Consider the following 13,997-nt stretch of genomic DNA (forward strand, 5'->3'; position numbering starts at 1 on the left):
CGGTGGAGGCGGGGGTGTTTTAGAGATACTGGGCCCCTGTGGGGTCACACCACAGTGTCCAGATGTTGAGATTCTCATCTGTTCATTTGACACAGCGGGAGGCAGAGCTGGGCTCTGGTATTCTCAGCCCCATGGGGCCAACCTGAAGGGCTGGGCAGGATGGGTGGGGGCACAGGAGATGAAGGGAAAGGGGGAAAGAGACAGCATGTAGGGCTGGAAGGAGCCCCCTCAGGATGCAATGATGGCAAACTGGAAGGCAAACAGACCCAAAGTGACTGGACTGGACTCATCCAGCCTGCCTGGGAAGAGGGGACTTAGGGTCTGACCTCTGGGGCGGGGAGGAGACTCAGATGGCTGGGCTGGGAGGGAAGCCCTCTGCACAGAGCTAAGATCTCCATTTCTGGCTTCAGCACCAAGGACAGATCCCTGTTCCTCTGGAACTGGAGAGGGGTCGCAGCTAGTCAGGGGTCCTCGCTAGTCAGAGAATCCGGAGCCTAGGGCCCCACGACAGATGCCCCCAGTTGCCTCCTGGTGGGGCCTCAGTGCCCTCAATAAAATGAGAATTAATGCCTTACCCTCGGTGGGAGGGAGAAGATGGTGGGAGCGGCAGACATTAATGCTGTTTGTCAATGATGAGCTCCTGGGCTCCAACCAGTGTTTTTTCTTGACATCTAGAACATTGCAAACTCTTCACACGGAAGGGGCTTAGTAAGTGTTGGGGGGGGGAGGTGAGTGAGTAAATAAATTATTCCAAAATTTAAAATCTGATCCAAACCCCTCATTTTATAAAAAGGGAAACTGAGACCTGAGAAGAATGTGGCTTTGCCTCTCCCCCTCAGCCAGAATCCAGAATCTTCTCTCCAGACCTAAGGGGAGGCAGATGTGAGCCCCATTCATTGTCAAAATACTGACCTACCCTGCAGGGCAATGCTGAGGTTCTGGAGGGGCTGGCTCTGGTGTAGCCCTCAGGAAGCTCCCAGGCTGTGGGGGAGACAGGGCCACTGGGTGGGCCAGAGAGAGAGACCCAGGGCTGAGGGGGCCCTGTGGGGAATGAGGGTGCTGTGGTTGGGGCTGGAGAAGGGCAGAAAGGAGCCTATCTGGGAAAGGAAGGGAAGTTGTATAAAGGAGGGGCCATTGGAACTGGGCTTTGCAGGTAGAGTAGGAGTTTCCTAGGGAGTGCAAAAGGACAAGGGAACAGCAGAAGCACAGGCAGGGAGATAGGAGGACATGGCCTATTTGGGGGAGAGTTGGGAGGGGCTCAGCTGGGGAGGATGCCCCCCTCCAGGGGAGGATGGAGGTGGATTGGATAGGCAGGGCTTGCTGCTGGAGGTCTGCTTGGGGCTCCACCAGGACAAGAAGCAGGTGGGGGTGGGTCAGAGGTGGGCTGGGTGGGGAGCTGCTCAGAGGGACTCAGGCCACCCATTGGGGGCAGGGTGAAGCCTCCCCCTACCCCACTCACGAGACATCAAACCCAGCCTCACCCCACCTTCCAGGTTATTAATTTTTCAGAGAAGAAAATGCTTTTTGTATTTTTTCCAGGCAAAATATTGATAATGGACTTAATATGTCTTTCCAGCTTTTGTGTGATGAGAGGGTTTTTCCATCCTTGTTGCCACAGAGGCTGCATGTTGCTCACACACACACACACACACACACACACACACACACCACAGCCCCCCACCGGCAGACCGCGCATGTCTGCAGAGACACGGCTAGCATTGGGGTGGGAGCGTTTTGATCACTGCCCTGTGGGTTGGCGCAGCCGCCTCCCCGCCTTGAGCCCCCTGCCTCTGCCTCCACAAAACCAGACACTCGCCCACCCCATCGTGGGTCAACATGTCCTGCCAGGGGAGCTAGTGTTTCTGGCAGCTCCAGGTTGTGATCTATCTTTGAGTTGTTTAAAATTTACCTTCCTTTCTCTCATGGCTATGGGGAAACGGGAAGGTCGGGGCCTCCATTCATTCATTTTCATTCATTCATCCATCCATCCATTCATTGATTCACTCACTCACTCGTACATCAGCCAGTTACTATGAGCCTACTATGTGCCAGGCCCCTGCCTCTTTGAAGTTTACAGTCTGGTCAGAGAAAAGGATACTAAAGAAAAAATTCCAGGAAAAAATATATTGCTACAAATCATAAGAACCCTGTAAGAGACACAGATGTGTGAGACAGTAAAACAGGGAGGGGCTGATGAGTCTGGGGGCCAGGGGTCATCCCTGAAGTAGTGACACAAGCTGAGACCTGAAGTATTAGAAGGAGTGGCCTATTCAAATAGGGACAGAAAGGAGATCAGCCTTCCTCTGGAGGGAGAAGCCTGTTCAAAGGCCCGGAGGCACCAAACAGCAGAATCCAATCTCTCGGTGGTTTTCAAAGGTAAGTGTGCATCAGGACTGCCTGGAAAGCTCATGGAAGCCCTGACAGCCGACCCCCATATCTGGAAGCTCCCCCCACAACTGGGGGAGCCGATTTAGCAGATTGGCCCTCCTTCTGAGAGCCACTGCACTAGAGAAGTAGCTTGGTGAGTTGAAGACATGGGACAGACCTCCAATGGCAGGCAAAGGAGGACACCGGGGCCAGACATCCTCAAGCCCCCACTTACCTCTGTGTACTCTGGGAGAGCTCAGCTTAAACCTCCAGGCCTCAGTTCCCCCATCTGGAAACTAAGCTTCGTTTCCTGTGACTGGAGAAGGGACAAACCAAGATGACCCAGATCAAATGCTTAGTGCAGAACCTAGCACACAGTAGGTTCTCAACAAATGCAAATGCTGATTATGACCATGTGTGCAGTTGATTAAGGAGAAGGAGGCCTTTACCGAGCCAGTGGCAGATGGAAATGCAGAAAGCAAGAGCACGTCATCCCATGTATTCGTTAGCTAATTAGTTGTGAATAACTAATTGTCACAAATTTGCCAGCTTCAAACAACACACATCACTGGATTCTTTGCTCAGATCCCACAAGGCTGCAGTCAAGAAGTCAGCCAGGCTGAGTTCTTTTCTAGAGTTCAAGGTCCTTTTCCAAGCTCTTGTGGATTTTGGCAGAATTCAATTCAAGGTCCTTATGGTTGTAGGACTTAAATCCTGTTTGCCTTTGTGGCTGTCAACCAAGATCTGCCCTCAAAAACTGGAGCATGCCAGCTATTTCCCAAAAATGTAGCACCTCCAGGGACTCCTAACAACATGGCAGCTCACCTTATCAAGGCCAGCAGGGGAATCTCAGTTAGGATAGGATCTTACAGAACACAGTGTAATCATGGGAGGGACATCCATCAGCTTTGCCATATTTCATTGGCTATAAGCAAGGCACACTCAAGTGGAAGTCACACAGGATGCAACAACAGCAGGTGGAGATCACAGGGGCCACCTTAGAATTCTGCCCACTACACCCTGCTTGGACATGCATGAATCACACGGGCCCACAACCATGCCTTCCAATGGCCACAAAATTATGTGTGGTCACAGACAAGTACATCTTCTCAAGTGTTTTTCTTTTTGCATTGCCTGCTGGGGAGATCAGAGCCAAAAAACTGGTAGCCTACTCCTGCCATGTGTTTAAGACCACATGATGAGGGATATGTGGACTCACTTTTCTTCCAGCTACAGCTTCCCTGGACCTCATTTCTAACTTATTTTCTCTGGCTGCCTTGTCTGTCTGCAACCCCCTTTACCCCAACTTCCTGGACCCCAAAACAGCCTGATAACAGGACAGCAGCTCCCATCTGGTCAACATTTAAAGGCTTTCATGAATTCTCACATTTTATCCTCGCAAACCCCTCTTGTGCAGAGGAGGGAAATGCCACCCAGAGAGGTTGTGAGAACTGGCCCAAGAACATCAGCTAAGAAAGGGATTTGAGAATTTGGATTAGAAGCTGGGCTCCATTCCAGGTGATCAGGTTTGAAAGTGTGGGCTAAACGCACCATTCACCTTAAATTAAAATATACACACACACACACACACACACACACACACACACACACACACACACAGACTAATTGGCAAAGCAACCTCTGAGCAGGTTGAACTAACCACAGGACAACCACACACTAGCAACCTCCTCCCTGATTTTTAACCCAGACTTGGAATTTTCAACCCCCGGCACCGCTACCAGTGTGCCTCCATCTGCACATTATCTGTGGGCAGCACAGAAAGTGCTGAGACGTGAAGTCCACACACCAGGCCTGTCGGGTATGCCCCTCCTCCGGCCATCAGACAAGAGTCTGGCTTGGCCCCACACATCCCAGAGCCCCCCAAAAGGAAGATGAGGGGCACAGAGGCAAGGTGCACACTTCCTCACACTATATGTTTACCTATCATCATGAGCTGGACAGGCCCTGACCCAATGCTTCAGGTACAATTTAACAGATCTCTCGGGCACTTGTCCCTGCTGTGTGCCCCTGGCCTGAGCTGGGTGATGGGGACACTGGGACATGCCAAACCCTGTTTGCACCTTCCAGGGACTGCAAGACTGTGGAAAGCAACAACAGGCAACAGGCAGCCAGCCCACTGTACTGGGAGCAGAGTTCTCACAGGACGACCGGGGTCCCAGCAGATTCCCCATCCCCCATCTGAGCCATCCTTCTTCCTGAGCTGCCTCTTGGCAGCTTTGCTCAGCCCTGTGTCCTGAACACAGGCCTAAATCTGCATCCAGCCAGCACACATTAGAACAGTGGCACCTACCATGTATCAGGTCAGGTCTAAAAACTTACGTAACTTGCATTAACTCACAATAATTTGACATGATCCTCATTTTGCAGGTGGGGAAAAGGAGGAACAACAAATTGGGTGCATTACCCAGAGACAATCAGCTTGGGCCTGAGTCCACACCTCAGGTCTGTAATTGTCAACATAGCCAGGGTGCTGGAGTCTCAGTTTGTTCACCCATAAAATGGGTGACCTCCCTGGCCTTGCCCACCTGCTGGGATGTGGGGTGGGGAAGTGAACTGGGGCCAACACTCTGATGCTTAAGGAGGCTGAATCCAGGCCCCCAGCCCTGACCCCAGCTCCATCATTTCTGCCACATTGAAAGGAACCAGAAGAAGCCTCAGCCCTGGGAAGGTCCAGGGAACAGAAAACCGGGGGTTGGTATGCAGAGGAAACTAGGGACTCTGGAACAAACCCTTAAAACTAAGGCTGGCTAGTCCAAAGCTGCCTAAATCCCCACCCCACCCCACCCCCGCCCACACACACACACCACGGCCCATTCTGCCTCCTCCCAGAACCTCCTGTGAAGTAAGGTCTGCACTGTTCAGCTCAGAGGATCCCTGCAGGCAATGGTGAGGACCTGCTGGGGCTGGGGGAAGGGCAGGGGGCGGAGCCTCCCTCTGCCTCCGCCCACCCCTTGCTCTCCTCTCCTGTCTCCTCCCAGTTCCCCCAGGATGGATCAATCCTGGGCTCCTGTCCTCTGTCTGGGCCCTGACTCAGGGTCCTTCTGCCTACCCCCCCACTAGCTCTTGCTTAGTCTGGGGCTAGCACAAGGCTTAGTGGCTGCACTGGTCACTAGCACTTTCTGAGCATCTACCGGGAGCCCTAGAGTCTGCAGTGTGTGAGTGTGTGTGAGTGTGTGTGTGTGTGTGTGTGTGAGTGTGTGAGTGTGTGTGTGTGTGTGTGTGTTGCCCATTTCACAGACGAGCAAACTGAGGCTCCAAAGGAGTCAGGGAGATGGATAAGGGGGTGCCAGAGTTTGAATCCAGAACCTGCCCTTGGTCTTGTGGGGGGCAAGGCCAGTGACACCAAGGCCGCACTCAGGGATGGTTCCCTTGATTCTGGGCAACGAGGCACGCCAGGGGGATGTCAGCCCTGAGGGTGGGTCAGCTGCCCCACTGAGTAGCCAGTGCAGGCTTAGTCACCCCATCGGTGACATGGACGAATGAATCAGCAATAGCAGAACTGAGCCAGCCCTGGCACACACTCACTGTACCTCATCTTTTATTCTTCTTCTGGGACCTGAAGGGTTTCCATTTACCAGATAGCTGAGAGGCGCCTGCTCTGGAAGGGCCTTTCATTCCTCCTCAATTTCCTTCCCTGGAAAACTAGCAGGGGGTCCCCAGAAGACCCTCAGCTCTTCCTAACCCTTACCCCCTCCTGCTGGGGCTGTGACCCCAGGAGACCTGGCCCCCCAGGCCTGGCAGCCCATCAGGGGGCCTGCCAGGAAGGAGCCTGCCCTTTTCTCACTCCACCTGGACCCCCTCCCTCACAGTGGAGGGCGAGCAGGGTAAGGAGGGGGCTGAAGGTCTTCCCCCCAATTTAGTGCCAATGGGGGCCTGTCTTCTTATCTCATGATTATCAGGAGTCCGGTGATAACAGAAGTGTTATGTTGTGCTTGGTTGTTTTTTTTAAGCAAGGTGAAACAGGAAGTCAGGGAACTCCAGCGGTTCCCACGCAGCCAAAGTGTGGGCGTTTATTAGGAGGCAATTACAAAGGGACTGTTCCTAGGGACACGGGTGCTCCTTAGGTGGGCTAACCCGCATACAGCTGTTACCACTGGAGGGGAGGGGAGCATCAAGACCCTCCCTCACTTCCTTCCCAGCAGGACAAACTGAGGCCACTCTCAGCCCCTACGGACCCCACCCAGTGTGGGGTGTCTGTGCCAGGCTCTGCTTTCCGCACCCCCCATGCCCACCCTGGGGTCTCCCCAAGGGATCAAGTTCAAGAGTTTGGGGTGGGGACAGCAGCAGCCTTTTTCAGGAGCCCAGCTGACCTTTCCCCTCCGCATTCCTTTAATAATTAACTGGCCGGGACTGAGCCTAGGGAGGCGGGCGCCACAGACACTCCACACCTTTACCCTACCTCCTGGCTGCCAGTCACAGACTCTGGAATAGGGGACCCCCCCCTCAAGGGCAGGCTGGACCGTTCCTCCCGGTCTCCTCACAACTGCCCCCACAAATGCCAGAGTCTGAGCTGTCCTGGGTTCCCTGGTTTTGTTCAGTCGCCTGGGCTGGAGGGAAGGACCCTGGGCGGAGACGCCCATGCCCCACAAATTCAGTGAGGACTTCAGTATTGCCATCAAAACCAACTCTGTCGCAGGCTAGACACACCAATGTTTCCACACAACACTCGTAAACTGGACAGCTCAAGGCCATCCAGTACTGCAGACCGGGGGTCAGCTCACCTGCTGGGGGGGGGGCTCAGGCAAATCCTGGAAGCTCCCATTACTCAGTTTCCTCATCTGAAAAATGAGGATAATTAGAGTTGTTCCCTCACAGTCTCAGCTCAGCAGCGGGGCATGAGCAGATAGAATAGGGTTCTCCTGGGAGCATCACATCCCCAGGGAACCAGGAACCCACCCACACTCTCACCTTCACCCCCTGGGAAGGGAGGAAGGAGGCGGCTGATGATTGAAGGAAGGAGAAAGCCCTTTCCTTTCAGCACACAGTGACTCACCTGCTGGGCTCAGGAACAAACAGCTCTCCCTCCCTCTACACAGCACTGCGGGGAGGGGTTCCACCGTTCTATACTCACCACATCTCTGATGACCACCTTTGTGCAAACTGAGGCTAAAGGGAGTTGTTCTAAAGGCCACCTGGGACCCTGTCCTGCTGGCCTCCCAGCCAACAAGAGAAAGCACAACCTCCTCTTAGCCTGGCATTCAAGGCCAGACTTTGACACCCACCACTCTTGTCCATTCCCAGCTTTATCTCATTGACTCATTAGACAAATATATACTTAATGAAGGCCTTCGAGGTGCCAAGCTAAGCTAATACCAGACACCTGCCCCTGCTCCACTCCATCCCCAAATTATAAGGGTCTTTGCATCCCTTGACTGGCCTACCTGACCTGAACTCCTACACATCCTATAAAACTCAGCCTCCAGATCCTCTCCTCCAGGAAGTCTTGTCTCCCTGCCCTAGTCCTGACCTCAGGGGCGGTGAGTGATTGTGTCTCCACCTTTCCAGGCTTAGGAGCTACCTGTGGAAGGAAGGGGCTAAGGCCTCAGCTCTAAGGTGGGGGCTGCACAGAGAAGTTCGTTACATCAAGTGAATGGCCCAGCTCCCTTCCTCTGTCCTCGACTTGTAGATTTGCAGATTCGAGCACTCCTTGTCTCAGCCTCAAATCCTCAGTGTCCCTCAGAGGGGTCTCTTGGGCCCCCTCACCCTCTAGGGGTACCGCAAAGCAGACACACCTGGGGGGTGGTAGGGGGAGGAGGGCATTCAGCCTCGAGGGCATAGGGGCGGAGCCACCTTTCCCTGTCGCCCCCCCCACACACACACACCTTTGGCAAAAAGGAAAGGGCGGGGGTGTGTTCAGATAAAAGACACGTTAATGGGGCTCCAGGCCTGAGCGAGGTTCCCCGCCGGATGCCACCAAAGCTCCTGCTGCGGCGGGCGCGTCAAACGCTGGGAGTCGCAGGGCACTCACTCCGGCTGAGGCCTCGGTCTCGGCGTCTGGAAGGTGGGCGGCTCGCCCAGGCCTTTCCTTCCCGCCTCTGTCGTCGCGTCCTGGGCTCCCGGGCCCAGGGCCGGACATACGGAGTATCGAAGCCCGTGTGTTCGTGGTCGGCGGAGCCAGTGGCCAGGACCACCCCTAAGGCGGCTGCCGGAGGGGCCCCGAGGGCATCCCGCTGCAGCTGCGCAAGATCCTTGGCCTGGGGCCTCCGAAAACCGATCCCTAGTTCCGGGGTCCGCCGCCGCCTCTCTCAAAGGAAAAGAGCGTTGTGAATTAAATACATATTTACATTTTTTTTATTGTCAGAACCTCCTTTCCGGGAAGGGCCAGAGTGCGCTCGGGCCGCAAGGGGCGGGGGTCTCACTCTGGTGCCGGGGATGGGAGCTGCAAGGCGGGAGTGGCGCTTGGAGCCCTCTGGAGCGCCGCGCCAGACGCGGGTTTCGTTGAGCCAGGGAAGTCCGCAGCTTGCAGTGCACTGACCCGCACGGTCAGCGGAGTTGGGTAATGGGGCGTCCTCGAGCTCCCCAGAGCACCCTGTCCTCCGCCCGCATCCTCCAGGGGGTGGCAGCCCGCAACCTGACTAGCGAGGCCTCAGTTTCCCCGACTGCAAACTTTGGGACTGGCTCCGTTTCCTCACTACTTCTTGGGTGGAGGCGGGTCTCCTGAAAGCCCAAAGAGGAGGGGCAAGGACTTGAAGTAAGCGGGCGCATTCGTGTCCTCAGCTCCTTCTGACTGTGCCTCCAACTGAGCCTCGCGGTATTTACCTCTACGTTGGAGGCTCCAGCCTCCAGCCCAGCTCCGGATCCGCACTGGACCCATAAGGCACAAAAGATGCGAAAGCAGCCGGAAGGGGCGGGAGGAGAGCAAGCGGACCTCGGGCGCCCTGGGATCCCACAACCCCCCCTCCCCCAGCCCTTGCGTGTTTCTTTCCAGATGGGGAAACTGAGGCGTGGAAAGGGCAGTGCGGGCCGAAGCCCCGCAGTCCAGGCCCCCACGCCTGCCAGACCTGACCACGTCCACCCACCCCCGAGTATTTGGGGGGAGGAGAAATTCCCTCCGCTCTTTGTCCTTCGAACTCCGAACCCGCGGAGGCCCAGCTGCTGGGGGAGGGGAGCATGACGCGAGGCCCCTGACACACACACATTGCCCGCCACAGACGCCCAGTCCCGGTATCCCCGTGCAAACAAACGCCGTGTTTGCCGCTAGCGCGGCGGGCAGCGCGGCCCAGAAGCGATGAGGATTCGATGGAGCAGCGCGCCACGGCGGGGACAACGGAGCTTGGGCGGGCGCGGGGATCGATCTGGAGCAGCTGTCGTCAACACGCCCGCAGGAGCATCCAACCCGCGGGCCCGCGAGACCCAGCGCCCCCCGACTGCAGGCAGGAAGCTCAGGACGTCCGGCCCACCGAAAGCGAAACTCCAACGTCGCAGCGCCTCAGGTTCAGTGCTGGGAATGTCCTCGCGCCTAACGTCCTAAGAATGGAACCTTGGAGCACCCTGTGCGCAGCCTCCCCGGGACTCTGGCGGGAAAATCCTAACCCTCTCCTGCTCCAAATCGAAATAAAGTCCTCTGACCCCGCCGCAACGAAGGCGCAGGAGTTGAGCGCAAGGACGCGGCCCCGCCACCTGCGCACGGGCCAGGATTTGGGGCTTCTGCAGGTTTGGGGGCCTAAAGCTGAGAGCGGATCTCGGGCTCCGGCGGAACTGGGGGGAACAATAATTGTCACTATTTATCAAAACCTCGCTCTAATAAAAGAAGGGGTGCGCAGGGGCCGGTGATTTTCATTTCCGTGGGAGACAAGTCGAATCATAGAATCAGACGACAACCATGGAGGGGCTTTGGAGAGGAAAACTTTAGGTATATTCCGCCCCCCACACACAATATTTTTGGCTGGGATGCGGGAGCCAGAACAACAGGGAACGCGGCCTGCCCAAGAAGAGGAGAGGTGGAGGGTACTGATTAAAGATTACAGCTTGGCAGCGCTGTGTGCGGGTTATGGAGATTGAAGCGGTGGAGAAGGCTGGGACCCCAGGGCGGGGAGGAAACCCGAACCCCAGCCAGTCCTCCCGCTGCTCGCTGGACACTTGGAGCCTACGCTCTTGGTTCTCCGAGGCCGCGGCTGGACACAGAGAGGGTGGGCGTTGGCTAGGGGCAGCCCAGCGCCCGCGGAAGCACGGTGCAGCGCACACCCGGGGTCCAGGGGTCCAACTCCAATTTTCCTGGAGGGGATACTGAAGCGGGAGAGCTTTCCCCACGTGGCCAAGGACCCCGCAGGGGCGAGAATAGGGGGCACCCTGCCTCCATCCAGCCCACCCCTCTGCAGCCGGCAATTTGCCTAATGACCCCAAATCGATCAGGCTCGAGCTACCAGCCCGCCCCGTGGCAGGCTCAATTCTATTTTACTAATTACTAAAAGGCCGCTGGTGGGGGAAGCTGGTTCTGGGGCTCCATAAGGCCACCTTCCTCCCTCTCTGGAGGTTGGGAAAATTTTGCTCAATCTCCCAGTGGGAGCGCAGCCTATATGGGGAGCGGAGACCCTCTCTCTAGGCGAGCCCAAGTCAGGGCCAGCCTCAGAGGGGTGGGGTCCTTCCTGCACCTGGCTGAAGCTTGCTCCTGGGGTCCAGGTGCATGTCCGAGGCTGGGGAGCTTAGGAGGTCCTGAGGCAGCAGAGGGGAGGGGGGGGTCCTTCTTCTCGAAGCCACTAGTCGATCTCTTTTCTTTCAAAATGGATGCTTTCCCCATCAGAACAGAAAAACCACACATGCTTGTTATAAAGATGAAAATGATCATTGAGCTGGAGGAAATATAGAAAGAAGGAAGCAAAAGACTGCATGACCGCGACCTCGCATGGAGCACCACTCGGTTGATATGTGGGGGTGCGTCCTTCCATCTTTGTTTTTTCACACATACACACACACACACACACACACACACACACAGAGACCCTCCTCCCCCGCCCCCAGCTCCCGCCTGGTCCCCGCTTTCTGGTCCTGGGAAACGATCATTTTATGAGGCAGATTGATTTTTAAATCCCACGATTATTTTTAATTATCTGTGATTGTTGGAGGGTGGAATTGGGGGGCCCAGGATAAGGTTCAGCACAGCCAGAACACCTCCCCCCAGACTCCAAATCTGCATGGGGAGTCCATACCCACTCCTCTCTCCCACCTCTATTTTCCCACCTAAAAGATGGGTGTAATGACTTAAAACCCGAAATTGTGTATAAACCATGGATTTGAAATGCCCATGGACTCCGGGGCAGTGTTACACTTGACAGAACATGAGAAAGAAGGGAGAGCCCTGCCGCTACCATTCTCTACCTTGGTCCTGAAACTCCTCCTCCCGGCTGGGTGAGGACAGAATATGAGTCTGGGGAAACAGTAGGCAGTTACTAAATGCTGAGTCCTCAGCACAAAGCACAAGCAGGGGTCCCCTTTAGCCCTATCCCACCCCAGAACGTGGATCAGGCCACTCTGCTTTCTGATCCCTCAGGCTGGGGGCCAGCTCATGCAGGCCCCCAACTCCCTGGCACACAGAGATGGCCTGCCCTCTCCACCTCAGCACAGTCACCCTCTGCTCTCAGCTGGGGCAGGCAGGGACGGGAAAATAAGACACAGAAAGGACCCTGCACAGACTTGCAATTCAGGCAAGTCCCCAAGGTGTAGCTGCACCTATCCGTTGGGGAGAATTGCGTTGAAGGTGGAGGAAGGAGTGCCCAAATGATTTGCATGGGGACTGCAGCAGAGGCCCTAATAGCTTTAACCTTCTTTCCTCTTCTGGGGGATGGTTCCCCTGGGGCAGATGTCATGGGGAACGAGGAAGGGGTGGGCTGATTTTGGGGGTTCCCTCCCTTCCCTTGAGATGGGGGCACCCTTTCGGGTCTGGCCTGGCTGTTCTAGACTCCCTCCCTGACCTGCATCTGGCTCCACTGGAGAGGCCTCTTGGGAGTCTCTCTGAGTGTGGGAGGTCCCCCACTTATTCCAGTTCTCAAGGGCCCCTGGGCCTAACCTGTCTCCAGGTAGTGAGAAGGAGGGCTTTCACTCCCCCCACCCAGATACCCCAGGGAAGGGGGGAAGTGAAGCAGGAGCTTTTGGAGGGGGACAGGGGCTCTTTAGGGGTCAGCTCCAAAGCGCTCCCACCCTGGATTTGGAAGAAAGAAGGAGGACCTGGAATTGGGAGGGGCACTTGGCACCATTGCCCATTGTACAGCTGGGGAAACTAAGGTCCAGGTACCCACACTCAGGAACACCCTGAGATCCAAACACCCTGGCAAACAGGCCCTGAGGACCTCTCTTTCCGCACCACTTCCCCCAGAGAGGTCTTGTGAGGGGGCTGTGACTCTGCGCCAAACGGTAGAAGCAGGTGCCTGGGGTCTGCGTGTGTGCTGGGACGAGAGGGGGACACGTGGATGGCAAGCCCTAAGCAGCCACAACCCCTGGAGATGGACTTGGGGGCGCTTAGTAGGAAAGTGCCCTTCCTCACCCTCTGCAGAGAAACACGGAATCACAGGCACGAAGAGGAGGCACCCAGCCCCACCTCGACAGAGTCTGTCCTCGGACCCCCTCCCGTTGTCCCCAGGCGGCCGGCGTGGCAGCTGAGGCGGGAGCTCCCAGGTGCCCCGAGTCTGGCCCCCTCCGGCCGGCTTGGCGCTCGAGGGGGCCGGGGAGGGCGGAGAGCGAGGCGGCGGGAGGCGGCGGTAAGGGGAGCGGGTGGGCGGGGGCGCTGACGTCAGACCCGGACCCGGCCGCTGGCCGCGGCTGCCCCGCCACATCCTGGTGGCCGTGCTCGCAGCCGGGCCGGTGAGCGAGCCGGGGCCATGCAACGGCCTTGAGCGCGCGCGGTGGGCGGGCAGCCGAGCATGGAGCTGAGCCTGGAGAGCCTGGGGGGCCTGCACGGCGTGGCCCACGCTCAGGCGGGCGAGCTGCTGAGCCCCGGCCACGCGCGCTCGGCGGCAGCTCAGCACCGCGGCCTGGTGGCGCCCGGGCGTCCGGGCTTGGTGGCCGGCATGGCAAGCCTGCTGGACGGCGGCGGGGGCGCGGGCGGCGCTGGCAGCGGCGCGGACTTTCGTGGGGAGCTGGCTGGCCCGCTGCACCCGACCATGGGCATGGCCTGCGAGGCGCCCGGCCTGGGCGGTACCTACACGACGCTCACGCCCCTGCAGCACCTGCCGCCGCTTGCGGCAGTGGCCGACAAGTTCCACCCTCACGCGGCAGCGGCCGGGGCGCACGGCGGCCACCCGCACACGCATCCGCACCCGGCACCCGCGCCGCCCCCGCCGCCCCCGCCGCAGCGCCTGGCCGCCAGCGTGAGCGGCAGCTTCACTCTCATGCGCGACGAACGCGCCGCGCTCGCTTCCGTAGGCCACCTCTACGGGCCCTACGGCAAGGAGCTGCCCGCAATGGGGTCGCCGCTGTCGCCGCTGCCCAACGCGCTGCCGCCCGCGCTGCACGGAGCCCCGCAGCCCCCGCCTCCGCTGGCCGCCTACGGCGCACCGGGCCACCTGGCCGGGGACAAGCTGCTGCCACCCGCCGCCTTCGAACCGCACGCCGCGCTGCTGGGGCGCGCCGAGGACGCGCTGGCCCGCGGGCTGCCCGGAGGCGGCAGCGGCGGGGGC

General features: G+C 57.7%; 1 protein-coding gene across 1 annotated transcript in view; it reads left to right on the forward strand.

Annotated features, from left to right (window-relative positions):
* The first annotated feature begins 13,241 nt into the window (after window positions 1–13,241).
* Window positions 13,242–13,997, forward strand: part of ONECUT3 (one cut homeobox 3) — a 19,297-nt gene continuing 18,541 nt past the window's right edge. The window contains exon 1 of the mRNA XM_019657185.1: window positions 13,242–13,995. Coding sequence (XP_019512730.1) covers window positions 13,242–13,995 — 754 coding nt within the window. The remainder of the gene's footprint in view (window positions 13,996–13,997) is intronic.

Source organism: Hipposideros armiger, unplaced genomic scaffold (genome assembly GCF_001890085.2).
Source record: "Hipposideros armiger isolate ML-2016 unplaced genomic scaffold, ASM189008v1 scaffold_275, whole genome shotgun sequence".
In the NCBI taxonomy this organism is placed as follows: domain Eukaryota; kingdom Metazoa; phylum Chordata; class Mammalia; order Chiroptera; family Hipposideridae; genus Hipposideros; species Hipposideros armiger.